We start from the raw sequence: 21,592 nt of genomic DNA on the forward strand, positions 1-21,592 counted from the left end.
CCTCCGATTTTGCTCAAAAGTAGTACACAATCAAACTTCCGATTTGTTTTCTATATATTTATTGTTATTTGGAGGTGTTGAGCTCCTCTGCTAACTCTCTCGTTGTTTGACGTGAATTTCGTTCCAGTATTGACTTCTAAATACTGTAATCAAAGTCTGAAGGGCGACTCCCACATTGGTTCTTCTTTCAAGGTCACGTCTCCAGAACGGAATATGACAAACCAATTTCTAACCGCCCTGTCGGTTATCTTTTCCTCATCATACGCACTGCATATGTTTTGAGCCAAGGCCGCAGCATTTTACCTTGTTTAAGTTCCCTTAAGTTTTTTTTTTTCAAAGTTTTCAATGCATAAGTGTATTTTTTGTTTCTTCATCTTAAAAGAAAAAAATTGAACGTAACGTGCGCAACACTAGCCTAAAGACTAAGTTCTACCTGCGTAGCTATAACAAAAATTCTTCGCTTGGGCAACCCATTCTATGCGGAAACAATAACAGTGCCTCCAGGGAAGTTATTTAGGACTCAACCTAGTATTTTTTTAAAAATAATTATTGTTTTTTTTAGTAGTTATGCTTGCTTCACCTTTCTTCAGTGCCCCTACTTTGCTTAATTTTAATCAATTTTAATTTCCTTTCATTTTTTCACTTTATATTGCGAAATTCAACGTGAAAACAAAGCACTTCAGCTCCACTCAGTGCTGGACTTGGCAAAAGCAGTTACGTTTCTACATGGTCGGTGACGGTGTTGTTGTACGGCAGGTGAACAGCGAATTCCCATACACCTACGAGTACCAAGTAATTGAAATTCCACATTAGCTCTGAATTCTTATGATGTTCATCGACTTAGTTCAATATTTTCAGGGCAACACTCCGAAATTGGTCCACACTCCATTGACTGACAAATGCTATTTAACCCTAACACAAGGTTTTAGTAGAATTCGATTCGAATTCATTTTTGTTGTCATTTCTGCAGACTTATCATGCATCTAAGATTTTCCTATTTTACTTTCTTCCTTTAGCGATTCACATGGGCCTCGGTGGCAATCCCTATGGACCAGCTGGTACAGGCAAAACAGAATCTGTCAAGGTGATCGCACTTCACTTATTTCTTGGGTTGTCGTGGGCAAGGAATATAGAAATAATATCACGCTGTATTTTTTAGGTGATATTATTTCTCTCTCAAATCTGCTGTACAAAAACCACGTAAATCTATCTTCTTCTGAAGAAATGCTTTCATTTTTTGTTTTATTTCTTTCCAAAGTCATCTTATGTTCAAGGAGCAAAGACTGTCAGTATACATTGTTTAAGGGACGTATATAACCAAACTGAGGCAGTGTGGAATTCTGATAGAAAACACAGAGTTCGGGGTGTAGATTACGAGTATTTGCGTGGTCCCGCTCAGTTTCTCCTAATCGTCCTAAAAAGTGCCGTGGGAAACGGCGTCCCTCTCTGCGTGGTAGGTTGTGCATCCTTATGCACGCGCCGCATCAACGAGCGAGCGGTCAAGACTCAATGAGGTATCCTCAGCATCCTATTCAAGCAAAACCAATCAATGGATTGTTGAGGGGATCGGAGCGTGTAGAGAGGTGATACTTTATAGCATAAACGTAGGAACTAACGCCGTTTTTACGTCGTTTTCTTTATTTTGTTTTTTTTAATATTATTTCTACTACCATAGCAATCGGCCTCTGCTGAGGACTCATACGGCTGTCCTTTACTGCTAAAAATTTCCTGAGATAGGACATGTTACTAAAAACCGCCACTTTTTTTCTCACGTCTGTTAGTTCATAAGTAAGCGCTATCAAACCAGCAGAGAGAAGGAGCAAACCTTTGTTTTCTTTACGTGTTGTTCTTTTCCCCTTTATATTCCGCCCTAAGAAACTAGAACTTTTTGTCTAAGTTGAAGCACCCTGCATATGTACACCTCACATACTCAGCCTGATACTTTTGAGGCTCTCGCATCGCTTTTCGGTCGACAAGTTTTGGTTTTCAATTGCGACGAAGGAATCGATATCCACTCAATGAGGTATGCATTCGGCTCTCCATAGAAAGTATCGATAGATTTTTTGAATTACTCAAACGCATAATATATCGCCTCGTGTCTGCTAGTACGATTTTCAGCCGAATTTTTGTCGGGATCGTCCAATGCGGCGCCTGGGGTTGTTTTGATGAGTTCAACAGACTAGATCAGGTTCGTGTGTGTTCCCGAGGTCAATGAGTCTCAGTACAGTAGGCATATTTCTCAGCACTACAGTCTGTTACAGACAGTACTTTCTGCTGTGTCGATGCAAATCCAAACAATTCAAGATGTCATCAGATCAAAGAGTGGCACTTGTGTTCTTGGGGGAAAAACCGTGAGAACGTTTCCGTTGAAAACAAATGATTGAGTGATAGAAATTAGAAGTGATTCAATGAAACCTAAATTATGCAGGCAACTGTCGACCCGAACGCAGCGATTTTCATCACATTGAATCCAGCCGGGAAAGGTTACGGTGGCAGGCAAAAATTGCCGGACAATCTAAAACAGCTTTTCCGGCCTGTTGTTATGTCGACTCCTGACAATGACGTGATCGCTGAGACTATCCTGTATTCGGAGGGATTTACCGACGGGCATACTCTTGCAAGGAAAATCGTTACTATTTTCACATTGAGTAGGTACGTCTAGAGGTGACTGGCCTCATCTTCTGTGTTGTTCCACCGTTCTCTATAAGTAGGAATTAGATGCATGGAGATAGCTATTTTCAGGGAGATGTTGTCTGCTCAACAGCACTACGATTGGGGTCTAAGAGCGTTAAAGGTGTGCAAGTTATTTTTGATGTTAAATTTGTCTGTGGAAAAAGTTATGGGAGTTGAGAGAATTGCATGACTATGTACCACACATGTGATAACGAAAAAAGAACATATTTATTCTCAAGGTTGTGCTTCGTGGATGTGGAGATCTCCGTGCATCCAAGCCAGAAGCTAACGAGACTGATATTGTTGTTCAGGTGAGCAAAATAATTTGATCATCTCCAAATGTTCCAAGTGAAATAAGCTTCAGTGGACACAGAAATAGTCCTAAAATCGATAGATATGTCCTCTATATTTACACGTTATTCGGAACCACGAATATAAAGTCACTTTCCACTGCAATGTCATTGTTTCGTCTTTTGCTAAACCTAGAAGCGAATGGAAGCTCAGAAATGCTCTTAATTTAGCCTTATTCAATGTCACAAGTTTTGAAAGGGTTTAAATCTATCAATCAATCAGTTCCTATGGGATTGATTGATTGATTGATCTAAACTCTTTCAAAACCTTAACCCATTCTACTCCAATTCATAGTTAGAGCGGTAAAAGAGGGCGTATGTAACCTGTACCATGACATGCGGAAGGAAGCAAAAGTATTAGATCAGTGTTTTCATTCTTCCAGAAACTTCTGGTGGCAATCATCAATAGCATCAAACAAGGGGTGAAGAATCATTGGGAAAGAACAGTCAAAGAAGAAGAACACTGAATCGTAGAAGGTTTCAAATGCATCGGTATCGTTCGAGGTTCTTCTGGGGCGGGTGTGTCGGCAAGAGGTTTTGGCTGTGACTGCACACAATCTGTGGATGGTTCAAAACCACCCTAGTGCCAACCAAGCCTTTCATCCCTCCGATACTTAACAGCTAACTGTTAAGTAAGCTAGTGTTTTCGTCCTACCAGACGTGTCTGAAACCAATTTATCGGTAACATATCGGCTAGCCCCTGGAACTCATTCTAGGGCTGCTTATGTGTTCGCAAACCTCATGCGATTCTGAATTGAAGTGGCAAGCGTAAGCGCATCCCAATAGGGATTGATGAGTACCGTGCACTTCTACCGCGTGTCTTTTAAGGCTCTTCTCCTGAATACTCTCTCCAAACTTACTTCATCAGACTCCAAACGTTTCGGCGTACTTATCGACGACGTATTCTCTACAGCGAATAAGGAGATGGCAACGGTTCGTCAATTTCACTTGCATTTAAAATCTTTTTTGACTACGAAGTTATGTCTCAAGAAATGATGATCCTAATGTTAACTTTTCATTTTGGAGTTATCCCTTTTTTCTGATGATGGGGATACCTTTGTCGGTTTTCCTATAATGTGGTTTTTTGTTATTACTCATAGATCTCGAACCTTGTTAATGAAACAAAGAGTCATATTAATTGTTTTAGTCATCAAATATTCCAAAAACTCTTCATATTCATCCAAAACAATAATAAAAGTATAATATTTAATACAATAATAATATAAATACCACAATAATAATATAAATATCACATCTTTCTTCCTAATACAATGTTCTGATGCATTCGCATTTATCATGAATACATCTTTTTACAGTTTGGCGACCTTGTCGAACCTTTGAAGACAGCTTCTACTGAGATGAACATTGAGCTGACAGAAAAACAGGCACGTGAATTTTCAGCGCTTCACATTGACTTGTCCCAGTGATCTGTAATTATCCAAGCTTGTTTTCCGAGAATTGAAGAATTGAGAAATCTAAGAAGGGACTAGACATTGCAAAGAGCCATGGATCAGATGTCCTCAAAAAAAAAGAGTTTAGCAGTGCATTTGAGATGACATTTGACGTTTACTGTTTGACACAAGAGCGACTAAGATTAGTGATGATAAAAAGGAAATCGCATCTTAAAGTTTTCCAGAAAGTACACACTGCTTTTAGAACAATGCTGGAGTCCCTTTTGGTGAATAGTATGTGCTTGAAACTTTTCATCCGGATATCTCCTGCCCAGCCGTTCCTTACTTCTTTTTTGAACTTAAGTTCCAAGTTTTCTTACTCTTCTTCTGTACGTTCAGAGTATTTTCCCATGTTAAGGCAATTTTCACCACCGCAACCAATTACCTTAAGATTATCAATACTTGTCACTTGAATCATGTGCATCAGATGGGCATACAAAGAAAATTTTTCTATTTGTTTTCAAAAGAAAATTACCAATCTTTGATTTTTTTTTTGCGAATGATCAAGAGAACTAAGTAAATTGAATTAATAGATGGAAGAGATGGCATTGTATACAATTTAACTTTGATTAAATTGGTGACAAATTTAGTAATTAAAAACAAATCTTCTTTGTCCGTTGCTCGGACTCTTTCCAAAGTGACTCACTTAAAATACTAGTATAAATTACATTTCAAATGCAGATGTAAACATGAACATACATATAAATACTCCACTTAAAATATCAAGCATATTTGCCTTCCGTTCCTGTTAGTTCTGTTTTGTGCTAGTTAATTTCTTTCCACTGTGTCGAGGATATTTTTAGTTGAAAAAAGTCTTCCAACTGCATGAACAACTTCGCCAAAGGATTGGAGTGGTCGTTGTGGGTCCAACAGGTGCTGGGAAGTCGACGGTTTGGCGTGTACTGAAGAGAGCTCTGCTACTTGCTGGAGTCGCGTTAAAAACTGTTTCGTTCAATCCAAAGGCTATGAATAGAACGAAGGTAAGCAAACATTATATTAAAGGCAGCATACCACAAATCTGAGGTGGTGCGGATTTCAGATGGAGTGTCCGTATGCGGGGTCGTGGATTATGGAAACGGGGGTGGTTCCACTCATCTCTCCCTGCATCACTGCAAACAGCCGCCTCCAGAATGCTGTTTTGTACGACGCCATCTATTCCAACGCTCCACCCTTTGCGCCGCCTCCGCCCTGCGATTCGTCGAAAATCGATGCAGACTGCCCCGATAGGCAGTGAAGGACGCTACGCGTGCAAGGATGGCGCGCAGCAATAGAAGGCATCGTACAAAACAGCATTCGGGGGCCGGGTGCTTGCAGTGATTCAGGGAGATAAGCGGAACCACCCCGCTCTCCATAATCTATGACCCCGTATACGGATACTCCACCTGAAATCCGCACCACCCCAGATTCTTGATATGCTGCCTTTAAGATTAATTATAACCATATATGTAAAATTAAATTGTAAGTCATAGCTTCTCGGTCACATGGACATCGACACTCGAGAATGGTCAGACGGTATACTAACGATGGTTGCAAGAGAGGTAAATACTCAGTCTTGCCAGGAATTCCTCCAGCCGAGTATCTCAACGCTTCAGGTTATCAAAGATACTAGTGTTCATACATGGATCATATTCGACGGCGACATCGATCCGGAATGGGTGGAGGCGTTGAACTCAGTGTTAGATGATAATCGTCTGGTGAGTACAGTGGAAAATGCTGAAGAAGCATGTGTGGTCTCGAAAAACACCACTTCGATAAACGGCGAAAAACGAAATTAAACTAGTCAATCAATTATTTGATTACTGGTAGTTTCGTTGTTTCATCTTTAAATCTAATAAACTGACATCACCTTGAAACGCAGTAAGTTTGAAGATCCTGACTGCAGAAACTTCGGAGGTATATATCCTTCTCCTTGCATTTCCCACTAATCTCCATGACTGCTGGAACCCATTGGATCTGTCTCTAGATCATCGCAAATCTTGGAAAAAAAATTGTTTTTGAAACTCTCGAGTTCCTTTATTCCTCTAGCTCTGCTCTGGTAGCAGAAAAAAAAAGATTTTTTCTAATGGAGGCTCTTACGTTCTTCGACATTAAATTAATGGTCTCTATGATGACCATTAATTTGCCTAAAACATTACGATACGATCTGTACTCATGGAAGGCAATGGTAAATTGCCGTTACTCTCTCAGAGTTCAGGAAAGCGATGCCAAGAGAGACGTCGAAAAATCACAAAATAGCAACAAGACGAAACGCATAGAATTGTTTCCAAGGTCAAGATAAAGAAAACATTTCCAGTTGACCATGCCATCAGGGGAACGCATACAATTTGGGAGTAACGTCAACTTTCTCTTCGAAACCGACTCTCTTCAATTCGCATCACCAGCTACGGTATCGAGAATGGGGATGATTTTTATCAGGTAAGGAAAAAGGTGCACACTTTGTCAATTTTATGTCTAAACCAAGACGAAAAACGGAATAAAAGTGGTGAATGTGGGCATAGTTTCGCACACTCACATCCTTCAGTGAACATTTAGCGAAGTACTATGAATCATGAGGGGATCTGTCGTCTGATTTTAAGGGAATGTTTCGATTTATAGAAGGATTATTGATATTAGGGGCGGGTGTGGTGCAGTCGACTAGAGGGCCATTGTAGCCACACGATCGAGGGTTCGAAACCACCCTAGTGCAAACCAAATCTTTCATCCCTCCGGGGTCGATAAATTGGTGCCAGACTTGTCTAGGAGGATAAAAACACTGACTTGATCCTCGGTTGGCCCTCCGCAAGTTATTGTATAGGCCAACACGCGTTCCAAAACCTCAACGATTACGAATTGCAGTAAAACGCGTTTGCGCATCCCAAATGGATTGATATGCCACTGACTTTTGACTTTGACTTTTTATTGATATTAAAAATGAGCGTACTGTATTCAAATTATATTCAGTGAAGAAGACATTTCCGCTAAAGAAGTAGTGGCGAAGTGGACGAGAACTATGTCTGATGAGCACGCTGATCTTCCCGATTGGATCGAAGAACATTTCTTTAGGTGCGACTCATCATTTGTGGAAAATATTCAGAAATTTGCTCTAATAAAACCTGACTGCTCAAATCGACTTGATTTTCTGGACATATTGTTGCATCATTCGTTGCATTGTTCGGATGGAATTATCATCTGAACACTGTTCGAGTTTAAAGGCAGCATATCACGAAACTGACGTAGTGTGGAGACCTAAACTTAGAGTAAGTAAGTAAAGTACAGCAGAGAAGACATAGCATTTGGTGTCCGGATTACACATAATATGGAAGCCGCCCCTCTTTCCCTCTAACCTCTAGCCTTCCTAAAAACGGCGTGGGAAACAGTATTTGTTCCTTACAGGTGCTTGGAAACGCGCCACCCGTGTGCACGCGCAGCACCTACGAGCGAGCGGCCGAAAATCTATGAGTTCGTCTCAACAGCCTATCTGAGTAGAACCGATGATTAGGCTGCCGAGAAAACTGGTGCGTGTGCAAGTGTGGCGCGTATTCACGCATCTCGTAGGAAAAAACACCTTTCCCACGCCGTTTTTCAGGACGGTTTGGGAAATTGAGAGGGGCTACCTCCATATTCGTAATCTACACTTCGAGTTCTATGTTTTCCACCAGGTTTTTACACTACGTCTCTTTCGTGATAGGTTGCCCTTAATGACTTTATAAAATAAGGGATCTTCAGATGCTATGACTGGTGCTTGGACGCCGGCCTCACGAATGGACTTGGAAAAATTGCTGCTTTGGAGAATGGGCTAAGCCATTTGAGGTACCATATTACTTGTTTCGACCAGATTAAGTGGTTATGGTCGGGTCAAAACGACATGAAGCGCGTACGCAATTGCGTACGCGGCTCCTCTCGAGGCGCTCCTGTGGAGCGTAGCGGCTGGGAGCGTGGTGGAAGCCTTGCTGGCACCACCCATCGCTGGAGTTTGCGACAGTCCCAACTCGGCCCCATTTGCTGCCTCCACCGCCCCGTTTCGAGCGCGTACGCAAATGCACCGCAACTGCACTCTGGATTCATGTCGTTGTGACCCGACCCGACCACGACCGCATCGGTTGTGACGTTGAAGGTTCTAGTCACCTCAATGACCGTATCTCTTCCAGAGGCAGCAAATCCTTGCAGATGTTCCTCGTCGGTCTCTATCGTGGTCTTTCTTCAGTCATAGACTCGACAAAGAGAAGAGATTTGGCCACCATTGTTTTTCAAGGTTAACCCTTCTGGAAATTTCAAAGGAACTACGCCGATCGTACTGAAATATCATTGTAGGGATTGTATTACCAGACATGGAAAATCCAGATCTTGTCTACTATGACAGTAGATCGGAATCGCTGATGAGGTGAGATATGCCGTAAGATTTTTCTTTATTATCACAAAAAGAATTACTGCAGTGTAATCTAGCACACACTTATTGTGTTACTCTTGGTTTACAGAAGGAAACGAATTTGCCAGGTAAGCAAAGAAAGAGAGTGTTGAGGAATTTCTTGGCAGTTGGCAGACGCGTACCTAACATTCCCTAATAAACGAAATATCTGTTTCATTTACCTTACTTACTCATTAGCCGTTACGCAATTATTTTGTTGCATTATTATTTACAGGGGAAAAAGGTAAACCCTCATTGATCTGGTAGATCTGTAGTATAAATCTTAAGAGTTTGTTGATACGCTTAATAAAACCACTTGAAGATACCAAGATGACGTCGGAATGGGCGTGAAGTTGGACGACTTAAAACGAGACACGAAACCATTCATTCTGACAGCTTCTGCACAGTCGAACAGGGACACAGTAAGTTCCCATTACCCGGAATTTATTTCCTCTTCTCACAAGAGCAAATCTACCATTCGCATTCTCTAATGTGTAAGGTTATTTCTATGGCTCAGTGGCAAAAGAACACCATTGCGTCTGGTCAAGCGTTTAATTCTTATGAGATCAAGAAATTGGTGCCAGACTTGTCTCGAGAGAAAACAAAAAAAAAACTTCAAAAACCCCCTAATCCTAAAAAAAAATGAAAAAAAAAGCGGGGGGGTTTAAAAAAAATAAAAAAAAAAAAAAAAAAAAAGGAAAAAATTAAAAAAAAAAAAAAAAAAAAAAAAAAAAAAATTTTAAAAAATTTTTAAAAAAAAAAAAAAAAAAAAAAAAAAAAAAAAAAAAAAAAATATGATCAAAATGGGATGAAGGTGGGGGAATCGCGTAGGCGGCTGCTCTTGAAGATGACTGGTTGATCGAGCTGGGACCCCTCGCGAACTGAACGGATGAGTGGTACCAGCAGTGGTCCTCCCTCGACCACAACAGCTAGAATCGACCGCACCGTTTCGAGCGTAGGCGTTTACGCAACTGCCCGCGCTTCATGTCCTTTTGAACCTACCATACCGTACATACCATTCATACCGTAAATATCATCCACAGAAAGGGGGTGTAGTGTAGTGGTTAGAGGCTCCGCTGCATGCACGATCAATCGGAGTTTCGCATCCGCCCTTTTACAAACCAAGGCTTTAGTCCTCCGAGGTCGATGAATTGGTACCAAACTTGGCTAGGAGGACAAAAACACTGACTTGAGAAATCGGCTAGCCACAGCAAGTCATTGTATAGGCCAGTTACACGATCGTAAACTTCAAACGAATCTGAATTGAAGTGAATGTGGAGGCGCATCCCAGGCAAAGTGATTACCACCAGAAACTTTATCCTTATCCTTTGTATCTTCCACACATAGAAAATTTGTTAATGGATACGGTTACAGGTGTTGTCATGGCTTTCGAACTCAAATCGCCATCCGTTCGTTGTTGTCGGACCAGATGGTTGTGGGAAGGAAGAACTGCTGAAGCATTGCTTCAGCGAAGACAGTCAAAGTCAACTTGCTATCGTACATTGCACCGCACAAACCCAGTAGTCTCTGTAACTTTCCCAATGATGACACCTCTATGATGGTTATATTTTAGGGCATCTGCAATCCTTCAATGCCTATTGCAGCACTGTGTGCAGACCAGTAGTGCATCCGGAAGGGTTCTTCGGCCGAAGGATAGACCTCAACTGATTCTTTACTTGAAAGGTCTTAATTTGCCTGCACCAGACAAGGTAAGAAATAATATGTACATGTAAAAAGCCACCACGAGTCAGAAAGATACGTCCTTTTTCCTTGCGTTTGCAATCAGATTGGAATCAAAGTCAAAATAAGTGAAAACAGGATTTTTGACGAAATAATTAGAACGATACTTTTAATTAATACTTTTAATTACTTTTTTTGCTTCAGTATGGAACAAGTGAAATGTTGGCTTTCCTCCATCAACTTCTCACATATCAAGGGTACTATGACGAACATCTTGACTGGATAGGACTTGAATGGATCCAGGTGGATTTTCATCGCAGATACGTAGTTCTCATCAGATAAGCGGTGGAGGACAAATCTTCAGCCGTTTTCCACTCGAGCTTTTTCTCTGATTTTTCATTTTCTTTTCCTTAAATCTAGCACATGGCAATCTTCAATTCATTCAAAATAGCGCGAAGAAAATTTTAGCAAATTTTCAGCTCTTGTGCTGTTTACATTACTTTTGCATTGGCTCCTTTTTTAATCTGGCTGAACATTTTCTTAACAAACTTTTCTGAATTGCTAAATTTTGTCAGGGGTATTTTCAATAAATTTCAAGTTTTCTTTCATCTGTTTTTGCCATTTCAAGCGGGATTTCAGTACTTGCATTACTTTCGATTACAAATACTACAAACATCTATTCAAAAGAAAATGAAAGTGCAAAAGCTCAACGAGCGAAAAACTGCTCAGACTTCGTCTGCAATCTAAAAATATGTACGGAAGAATAAATTGATCTAGTAAACAAGTTAAATGTAGGCTTCAGATAGTCGCGTCTATGGCTCCCTCGTCAACGCAGTCATCGGTTCCACCTCGACTCATGTCACAGATGAGAATGCTCACCATCGACTATCCAACAGAACAAAACCTAAATGCAATATATTCTACTTACCTTATGCCCATTATGGAGGTGAATCCATGCTCAAGTTCATCTCAGTTGCCGAATGAATTTGTTTTGAGTCTTACTTTACAGTCTTCGCTCGGTTCCTCGACTCGAATTGAAGCGATGGCTTCTGTTATGGTTCGACTGTATGAAGAAGTTCGTTCCCACTTCCGCCCAGCTGACAGAGGTCATTTTAGCTGAAACTCTAACAATACAAAAAAGGATATTCTTCTTTCGCAGCATCGAAAAACGTACAATAAAAAAGAAATGCGGAATATCCTTACGAATTCTACTGCTTTAGATCTAATATTATAGGTCATTATATTTTTACACCAAGAGATCTTACCAAGTGGACGTTGGGTATCTTGCGATACGAGCTAACGGACGAGTCCAAGGTCATTGACGCTATTGTCTTTGAGTCAAAACGGATTTTTAGAGACAGGTATGGATTTAATTCCAGTTGCACTGAAGTATACGGTCTGTTTCGGATCCAATTTTCTCACACAGATAAAAGATAGAGCGTTTAAGAAGTTCTGACGCGTCCTGCTTTATCTAGGAATCGTAAAGGTTTTTGAATGCGTATGCAACCTATACAATGATTTGAGGATGCCTATTCTTTTATCATATCAACATCCTTATTCTCCCATACACATGCGTTTTACCAATTTATTAATTATTAGTTATTAACTTACCCAACTGCCAATTTCTCGGCCCAAGATTCACGAAAGGCTTAGTTAGGCGTCGACGATGTCACGTCGCCGCTGGCGTAGGCGACCCTTTACCATCGCGGTTAAATCTACTCCTCACATGGACAGACTGACTTAGTGGAGGATTATGACGATACGTTTTCATACGGAGTGGCAGAGATCATGGACTTTCGGCAAGCGAGTGTCATAGCCTTACGCAACTATCCGCATCTTCGCCTGGCTGTGTCGTCCTCATGCATATTCGACTTCATTCTGTTCGATATTTATCTAAAACTCGCAGAAAATCTATCCATCCATCAATATTTCATAAACGGCGGAACTTTACGTCTCGTGTGAACTGTCTGTCAACGCCAAATGTCATCGAGCCTTCCTTTAACACATTCGTCCAGAATTTTGTTTTACGACCAGGACGCCTTTTCCAGTTCGGATCTGGGAGCATCCTTAGGACAACGTGGACAAGGTGATCAGACCATCTCCCCATAATGTGACCAGAGGAGCGAAAACGGTTTTCTGTGACTACTTTAGAAGGCCGAACACGATGTTGATGATTTCCATGTTCCATGTTGTTTTCCACATTGTCATTCGTCGGTACACCATAGCCACTTCGTTTAACCAGCTTACTCTTCAGCAGTCAAGCTTTTGCATCACCGTCGACGGCGCTGCCCAAGTCTCCGATCCGTACATCAGGATAGAGCGAATTGCGGATAGGTAGACTCGCAGTCCGACTTTGTTGGCGATCGGGACCGATCAAGGCACTTGGAAAATTAGTTGAATGCGGAATTGGCCCTAGCGCACTTTGCTGAATATCCCTCTCGTAGCTGCCATCATTTTTCAGCATACAGCCCAAATAACAGAAGTCATCTACGAGTTTAATAGGTTGTCCATCCACCCTGATTTTCGTCGAGAGTTACGAGGAGATCCGCATCTGCTTACATTGATCAGGCCGGCGTTTCACTCGTAGCCTTCAAGCTGATTTCAATTCGACATTAACAACATCCTCCGTTCACTACTTCCCACTGCAGACTTCCATGCGACCACCTTCCCTTCCCAGAGAGAAAAATCCCATCACATGCCTGACCTTGTCCCTTAAGGCCGCGATCAAACTAAGAATTTGCTAACACCTGGCATAAATGCGAAAGTATGATACCGATGTTGGATTTAAATGTTTGATGAGGATCTTCTAATTATGGATAAAAAAGATGAAAGGATAAAGCCACTGGCGTATTAGTCCAGATGGGGTGCGCCAACGCGTTTTACTGGAATTTGTATTCGTTGAGGTTTTGGAAGGCGTGTTGGCCTATACAATGACTTGCGGGGGCCAGCCGATGATCACGTCAGTGTTTTTATCCTCCCAGACAGACCCCGAATGTATGAAAGGCTTGGTTTGCATCAGGGCGGTTTCGAACCCTCGACTGTGTGGCTACAACGCAACTCTAGCCGACAGCGCCACACCCGCCTCATCATGTTACATAATAACGCGCTTAGTCCGTGTGTGTGTGTGTTTGTCTGTGTGTCACGAAAATACTCCATAATGATGCAAAACTCCACAGCGGTGAGGTGCTGAACCATCGCCATGCACCTGACAGGCGAGCACTCTATCTTTTCACCATCGTCTAAAGCTATGTAGCTATGTATGTTGGCCTTGATAAGGCAAGTTAGTTCCTCTCATATGTAAGTGAGAGTAAATAAACTTTTATGTGAATGTATACTTCCAGATTTGCAAACTGTCATGCTATATAATAACTTAGTCTTAGTCACGTGTGTGCGTCTGTGTATGTGTGTGTCTCAGTCAAGAAATTCCAAAAAGAGAGGGAATATTATGGCGTCGGTTTGGTGCGCTGGACCCCCAAGGCGGTAAAATTGGGTATTGTGGCGTCGAATTCGTGCCCCGGAGGCAGATAGCTGTGCCCCAACGCAGTAGCATGGGTTTCTGTGGTTTCTTCGCATTTCCCAGCATGCTGCTAACATCCTTTCTCCAAAAAGAGGAAAAGCACTTGCGAACGGCTGCTTAAATACAATGCATAGTAGCCAGCTTTTACGCGATCTGACGTAGAACGTTATTTTTATCACTACGATAGTGATATTCATAATGAATAAATAATGAATATAATGAATGATAGTGAATAATCACTACGGTAGTGATTATTTATTTCATGTTAGCACTTCGTTCTTTGCTAATAGCTGAGAATGGAGGAAACTCATACTTCGAATAATGTTTTCAAAATGTGGAGATTTGAGTGGAACATAGATGTTAAATCAAGTTCTATTCTTCTCCAAATACAAAACCGACGCGTTTAGGGAAAAACCATAAAATCTTTCATCTATGCTTATATTTTCGGGTAAAAAAATTGAAGAAAGCGTTGATAGAAAAAAGCAATTCTAATTCCCAAAGAATGTCGCTGCTGTTATTTCTTACTGATCGGTGAAGGCGAGCGAAGCGAACACCAAAATAAGCCTGAAGTCCGGCTTTAGCCGGACGTTCAGGCTGGTTTCTAATTATGAGCTTCATTAAAATGCTTTTTAAGGCTCGCCACTGAGGAGCATGTGCTAAAATTTGACGAATTGCTTGCATATGTGATACCGACAGCCAGGAAAGAAGCAGGTGACTCTTATTACGGGTGGACGTTCTATCCGTTTTATCCCAGCTGGTTATTTTCCTTTAGTTATTTGTTCGTTAGCTGTGTTTTTTGAAGGGCAGATTTTAGAAGACAAATTTCAAGAAAATTTCCATCCTCTCTTCTTTCTTAAACTTTTTTACATCCCTGGTAGCGATTTTTCATGACATATATTTTGAGAGTGTTTTTGAATGTGAGCGCCTGAATCTGTCGTGGCTTTGTCTTGTTGAAGCCTTATAGTTCCTATTGATAATTTTTGTTTTTTCTTCTTCCACACATAGTGCTGTGCTGCTTGTCTAGCTTTGCTTCTACTATACGTGTACGAATTCCATATTTCCTAGATACCGTATTCGTCTCTAATGGTACGCTGGTTCCACCTCATAACGTTGTTGGGCTGCAACTTGTTCCCTATGTGAAAAAGGACTACCGAAGCATACTACAGAAAGCTGTGAATCGCTATGGTATGAAAAATATGTAGTTTTATCTTTATATACCAGATATTATAATATGGTTGCTCAGAAGAAACCAGCACGGTTCTTCGGATCACTTAATAGACCTTCACGCACGTTTGCAACAAGTGTTCTCGTTTTGGTATTCCCGTCTAGAAATTCCTGTGTTCCATTTACAGGCTTGTAGTACACATTAGCCAACAAGCAGGTAATGACCTGAGATGAGTTGGTAACCACCTGCGAGGACCAGTGTAGCTTCGAACGCAAGTGTTTAAAGGCATCATCCCACGAATCGGGTGATGCAGGTTTCACGTGGGTTGCGCCTACGTACGGAATCGAAGATTACGGAGAGAAGGGTGATTCTGTCTATTTCTTCCTAATTGCCGTAAAAAACGGCCCGGAAGATACTACTCCGAGCGTTCCGGCGCGCTATTCTCTACAACGAGTTCGATTGGAGCGCGCTAGCCTCGTGCATGCGCCGCCTCTTCCGGGCCGTTTTTTACGGCAATTACGAGGAAATGAACGGAATAACCCTCCTCTCCATAATCTACGACCCCGTATAGGAACTCTCCACCTGAAATCCGCACCACCCCACATTCGTGGGGTGATGCCTTTAAGCTTTCTTGCACCACGAATATCATCGCTTAGACATGTCCGCGCGTGCGATTGGTTTGCTGTGAAGTGGATGGAGAATAAAGTGGGCGGCGTTGGCGGCGGCACTTCCTATGAAGAGGCGCTTACGCTTCGACTTTAATCCAGAATCGTTTGAGCTTAATAAATCTTCGTGCGGATTTATAATGAATTGCAGGGCGAGCTGATATATCAAAACAAAATTTTTGTTCTCCTAGACAAATCCCGCAACAACTCATCGACTCCGACGGGATAAAAGCTTGATCGGCATGGCGTCGATGATCTTCGATGATGCATTTACAGTTGAACCTCTTATTGACCGCGCGCAACATTGCCCAGTGGTTTCCCTTCTTGCAAGAGACGCAAAGAGCATCATATTTTTAGTTGAAGGACTTCATGAAGAAGATTGACAATAGTTGCGCTTTTCCTGTGAAGCGTTTGATTGTGTTATTCACGTGCTCACATCTCCGGGTCAGCGGTCACCACTGAAACGCATCACCCATCTAGTCCAAAGTTAACTTTTCTGGCATATGTGGCATTTTTCTGATACTAGATCGTTGACATAAGACTCCTTTTGCACTTTCATGAAGCAGGACATTCCTAGCATCACTCTTTCAACTAGGCATTGTATGACGCTGATCACATTTTCCTTCTGCGAATTGTTTAGGTTTCTAGCGTGCAGCTCAAAGCAGAAAGAACGGTGGTGTTGATTGGGTGAATGTGGTGCTGGAAGTTCTTGGTCTTCTCCACTGCATCTTGATGCTTCTGTATGTTCACCAAGCTGCGCGTTGTCTTCTGCCCAAGCTTGCCAGTACAGTCGTGAAGGTGTTCAACGAGTCGGTCGTATTCCTGGTCGATGTTGCCCATCGCGGAATCTTCGCAAATGCCGGGGAGTGCAGCGAGGAGGACCCAGTTAATAGTGACCCTGCGACTTCTTTGTATGAACTTAGCAGGTTCCTCTCAATTCCACGATAAGGACAATCCTCTTCGGAGGAGAGGATACAGCAGAAACAAAGAGTTCGCCCCTTAAAAGGCAGCATACCACAAATCTGAAGTGGTGAGGGAATCGTAGGGAAAGCTAGAGATGGGGTTGTAGATTGCGGGATCCAGGGTTGTACCAGGCGTGGAAGAACCCGTTTTCATGGCGATTTCACTTCCAACGTCCTCACCAGCCTATTCAAGTAGATCCAAAAAAAATTACTGTTGATGGGACCGGAGCGTGTACATAAAGTAGCATTCTATCGTGCCAAGTAGGAAATATAGCGGTTCTCAGGCCATATTTTGCGATGATTAGAAAGAAATGAGCGGAAAGACGTCGGATCCGACATAGGCAATCTACAACTCCATCCATAACTCTCCCCAGATTCCCTTACCAGGTGAGTTTCGTGGTATGCTTCCCTTAAATCCGCCTGGGGCAGCGACAACGTCACTTCTGGTCCGTGGTAAGCCCCGTATCCGCCGCCTGGGGACGCCACGTAGCTTTGAGACTGACCGGCTATGGTTCCTCTAGGAAGGGACCTCCGTGAATAAAGGAATAGATCAGAGCACCTCATTCGATTGTTTGGTTTTCAGAGTTCGAAGTGGCGAATTTCTCGAATGCGTTAACTGATGAGGCGTGCGAATTATGTGCGAAGGTCGATCGAGCACTCACGACACCAGGTTGTTAACAATGGTTTCTAGCTTTTCACCGCAAGTTTTGCTAAGTTCTGTGTTGTAATGCAAGCTATGAGAATTTATCTCTGGATTCCTAGGTGGTTCTGTACTACTGGCTGGCCACTCAGGATTGGGCCGAGCAGATACGATCCGTCTCATCGCAAACATGCACCAAATGAACTTGTTTACACCGAGAATTACACCTAATTATGGAAGTAAACAGTTCAGTCAGGAGCTCAAAAATGTAGGACTTCAAACCCTACAGTTTTCCTATTAGTTGAAAAATATACGCAGTTATTCTTGGGGGTTGCAGCAACGTCAACCATTTTATAATATTTTCAGTGGAAATTGCGAGAAAAAACTACTTGGCAAACATCTTCGTAAAAATTGCAGCAATGCAACCGTCCTGTAATGTATGCACCGCGCTCACATTACGCAAATACAACCATCCTACTCAAGCAAAAACACTTCTGAGACCGTACGCAAAGATTCTTCAAATCAACGTGAATTCTTAACTCTCTGGATAATTTTCCATGAGGAAGTCATATCTTCACCGTATAGTTTCTTGCAATTTCCACAGAAAAAATTATCGAATTGAAATTGGAGTTGGATTTTGTTAGTTGGAATTGGAAACCTCTACAACTCTACAGCAGAGTTCCTGGTCCGAATCGTAGCCAAATATTCTTGCGCCACTTTTGCGTGATATATGTTCCGATTTTACACTCCCGGCGGGCTACAAGAAATAATCAAACACAACAATTCTTCACGTAGACAGTATCAAAACGAAAATTTCTATTCTGGAGGATCTGATAACTGGTCCCCACCACAGAAAAAATGCCAAATCCAATCATTCAATCAGAATAAAACATTAGATTAGTGGGAATTTATGCCAATAGCCAAATATTTTACGCCTATTCAAGTACCTCAAAATTTTTGGACACAACTAATATCGGCGTTTACATCTCCGTCGAGTGAGTGTTCCTTAAAGGAATAAGGTAAAATTTAAAGTGTTCCGTTAGACATAGGATGAGCTGATCAATTCTTTTGGGATGCTCTTCTCTTTTGGGATTGTAGTGCCTTCAATTTCACCATTTTTCAATTTTTGAGAGCGTTAGAAGTTTATAAATGCATACTTAACACAATCAAATTTCTAATCTATCAAGTCCAAGTTTTCTCGGACAAATCTGACACCAATTTATCGATCACACAGAATTGAAATGATTGGTTGGCCTGGGGGATCTATGGTACCATCGACTGTGCCGACACAACCGAATCCCCGGCTACTACGCTATACCCGCCCACTGACACAGCATTTCCTAAAAAAAATTCCGGAAAGTAAAATTTTCCTAGTGAGAATTCCAACTTCGTGCTCTATTAGTAAATTCATTACCGTCATTTCAGGTCATACAGTCTGCAATTTCCAACGATCAACATGTAGTACTACTCGTTGAAGACTATGAAATTCTCCAACCAAGTTTTCTGGAATCTATCAGTTGCCTCATATGCAGTGGAGAAGTGCCTGGTCTTCTAACCACACAGGTGCTTTGTCTCATTCCTTAAGGCGCGATAACTACAGCTAAAGCTCCTGCAGAACTTTGCCGCTTCTCCTCACGAGAAAAATAATCGCCGTCACGCGTATTCAGTTGAATGAGTTTGGTGACTGGGGCGAGAAAGAAGAGAAGTAGCGAGAAGAAGAGGGGACGTGTGTCAGAGAAAAAAAGGAACGTCGCACGCTTGTCGGGTTGAACGCGTTTGGCGGCAACTATAGCTGCACCCTGTGTGCCAAGTTCCTACAACAGCCACCAATTGTAAGATTGCCCTGAGAGCGTTCACTATAATCTTCATGAATAACCGTTTCCTGTCCGTCTTCTTCTCAATTTACTTGTTAATGTAAGGTTTTCCCTCACGACAAAAACTATAATCTAATCATGAATCATAACATATTCTCCACTTTGGGACTTCCTCTCTTTGTTCGAAGAGTCTACTGATGGTGATCGATAGCAATTGCTGGATCCGACTCAATTATGCCATCCTTCCGCCATCCTTTCATCGAGTTCATTTTCTCCATGCAGGAAGCAATTTTCACCATTTGTCTGCAACATTTCCACAGTTGTCACAGATCTTGATCAAAGACGAACAAATTGGAGGTTGCAATTTATTATCTTAGTCAACTTGATGCTTCCTTATTTCGATCGAGAACTTGGGTTCAATCAAACTCCTTAAAAACGATCGAAGGCACCGTATCACGATTTTGACGTGGTGCAGAACCCACAGCGAAGTCGTAAAGTTCGGGTAGTAGATTGCGGAGCCAAGAATGGTTACGTTCACCTCTCCCTAATCGGCTTTCTTTCCTATGAGGTACGTTAGAACGCTCCTCTACGTACATGTTCCAGTCCCCTCAGCAGCCTATTCATTTGTTTCACGTGAGTAGGCTGGTGAGAAGGCATCACTGATCTTCAACCGATCACACTTGGATGCTCCGCGTGCGCAAAGGTGACGCGTTGCAGCCGGACTTGTTTTAGAAGACGGCGTCTTCCACGTCGGTGGATGAGATGAGCGGTACCACCCCGGATCCGGCAGTCTACAGTCCCATCTATAGCTTTTCCCGCTGATTCCACCACGTCCGATTCGTGCTGTCTTTAATACGGTCTCAAAACTTTCGAAAACTTTTAAGCATGACACCTCATCAGAACTAAATAAACTGGCAAGAAAAACTGTGCATTGAAAGATGGATGGAACTTATTTTATATCTCGACAGATAGGCAGCACCTAATCTCATCTATTTTACTTCTCTCAGTAGATATTCCTGGGCGAAAAGAGAAAGTTCAAAACACAGTAAAAACGAATCTTCAGGAGCTGGATTCTCTATTCATAGCTCTCCGCGACCAAGCAAGTCAGGATGGTTTTCAAGGACATATGCAACAATACTTTGCTCAGAGTGGGTTAATGGTCATTAAACATTTTCACTTATGTGATCCTTTTTAAGCTTTACCAGAAGTTATGTCATTAAACAACTAATAACTGATTTTGTTTTTGAACAACTAGAAATCGACTTTAAAATCGCACGTTCTTACTGATTCACAGGTTCAAATGCTATAAAACAAACCACAAAAATGTTCTTCTTAGGATGGACTGGTTGCTTTATATTATACTTATTTTCGTGATGTCTGCTCAATTTTCATCTACGTAGTGTTTATCGGATCTTCTCGCTCGTGCATAGCCGTCACCACGTGCGTTTGGCTATGCGCGTTGCGAACCGCTTCGCGTACGACGCAGCGAATGCATGCGCTCTCTTTTCCTCCATTCAAGTAATTCGCGATCACCTGAAGGACATAATAATCGATTTTTGTATGTCCATGGCGGTTGGATCAAATGTCTACATTGGCCGTAGCCGGAAATGAAGCACGGTAAAGTTGCGTAAGCTGCTGCGCTTGAAGCGGTGCGGAGAAGTGTGGCGGTTAGGATCGAGGAAGGACCCTTGTTGGCACCTCTCATCGTAGCAGTTCGCGATGGTCCCACCTCAATCCTATCCGCTACATTCCTCCGCACCGCTTTGAGTGCCACCGTTTACGCAACCGCACTAAGCTTCACGTCGTTTTGACCAGACTATATCACCACGAACTAAACCTCGTATTGTTAGGAGTACGAACGCTGGTACACGTCGGCCTTGTTCTGGATACGGACAGCTCCGAGTTCCAGCTAAGAATTGCAGCCAATCCTGCGCTTTTCAAGTCGTCAAATGTGATTTGGCACGACGGTTGGAATAGGAACACATTAGCTCAGGTAAAATATATACGTTTATATGTACGTTTATGTTTATCTGCGTCTGTAATACTATAAAAAAAACTGCACATGAATTTTCTTGGAAACGGTCAATAGACGAACCTCTTGGAACCAAAAGGAACTACGAAAATAAGCACACAAATGAGAAGTAGTCTTTTTATTGCTGAATCCGCCATAATCTGTATCTGAGAAAAATCATGATGAGGGGTAAAGAACAAATACGGAAGTTAGCTCAAGGAAGCATGTTAGATTATGACAATCATCTGTAAAATTAAAAAAAAAGCGCCAAGCGTACCAT

General features: G+C 42.0%; 1 protein-coding gene across 2 annotated transcripts in view; it reads left to right on the top strand.

Annotated features, from left to right (window-relative positions):
• The window catches only part of RB195_006788 (uncharacterized protein), a gene marked incomplete at both ends in the record, with an annotated part of 44,452 nt that overhangs the window by 1,454 nt on the left and 21,406 nt on the right, over window positions 1–21,592 (top strand). For both annotated transcript variants that reach the window (XM_064180072.1, XM_064180071.1), the window contains 32 exons: window positions 684–792; window positions 859–922; window positions 1,017–1,084; window positions 1,950–2,023; window positions 2,119–2,188; window positions 2,262–2,351; window positions 2,429–2,652; window positions 2,743–2,794; window positions 2,913–2,984; window positions 3,852–3,956; window positions 5,278–5,454; window positions 5,944–6,012; window positions 6,067–6,168; window positions 6,768–6,889; window positions 7,415–7,516; window positions 8,180–8,263; window positions 8,602–8,705; window positions 8,765–8,834; window positions 9,181–9,280; window positions 10,233–10,378; window positions 10,432–10,567; window positions 10,743–10,841; window positions 11,341–11,484; window positions 11,548–11,644; window positions 11,773–11,899; window positions 14,690–14,766; window positions 15,121–15,240; window positions 17,431–17,517; window positions 17,610–17,755; window positions 18,913–19,050; window positions 20,365–20,449; window positions 21,152–21,294. In XM_064180072.1, coding sequence (XP_064036973.1) covers window positions 684–792; window positions 859–922; window positions 1,017–1,084; window positions 1,950–2,023; window positions 2,119–2,188; window positions 2,262–2,351; window positions 2,429–2,652; window positions 2,743–2,794; window positions 2,913–2,984; window positions 3,852–3,956; window positions 5,278–5,454; window positions 5,944–6,012; window positions 6,067–6,168; window positions 6,768–6,889; window positions 7,415–7,516; window positions 8,180–8,263; window positions 8,602–8,705; window positions 8,765–8,834; window positions 9,181–9,280; window positions 10,233–10,378; window positions 10,432–10,567; window positions 10,743–10,841; window positions 11,341–11,484; window positions 11,548–11,644; window positions 11,773–11,899; window positions 14,690–14,766; window positions 15,121–15,240; window positions 17,431–17,517; window positions 17,610–17,755; window positions 18,913–19,050; window positions 20,365–20,449; window positions 21,152–21,294 — 3,403 coding nt within the window. The remainder of the gene's footprint in view (window positions 1–683; window positions 793–858; window positions 923–1,016; window positions 1,085–1,949; window positions 2,024–2,118; window positions 2,189–2,261; window positions 2,352–2,428; window positions 2,653–2,742; window positions 2,795–2,912; window positions 2,985–3,851; window positions 3,957–5,277; window positions 5,455–5,943; window positions 6,013–6,066; window positions 6,169–6,767; window positions 6,890–7,414; window positions 7,517–8,179; window positions 8,264–8,601; window positions 8,706–8,764; window positions 8,835–9,180; window positions 9,281–10,232; window positions 10,379–10,431; window positions 10,568–10,742; window positions 10,842–11,340; window positions 11,485–11,547; window positions 11,645–11,772; window positions 11,900–14,689; window positions 14,767–15,120; window positions 15,241–17,430; window positions 17,518–17,609; window positions 17,756–18,912; window positions 19,051–20,364; window positions 20,450–21,151; window positions 21,295–21,592) is intronic.

The sequence above is a fragment of the Necator americanus genome, chromosome I (assembly GCF_031761385.1).
Source record: "Necator americanus strain Aroian chromosome I, whole genome shotgun sequence".
In the NCBI taxonomy this organism is placed as follows: Eukaryota; Metazoa; Nematoda; class Chromadorea; order Rhabditida; family Ancylostomatidae; genus Necator; species Necator americanus.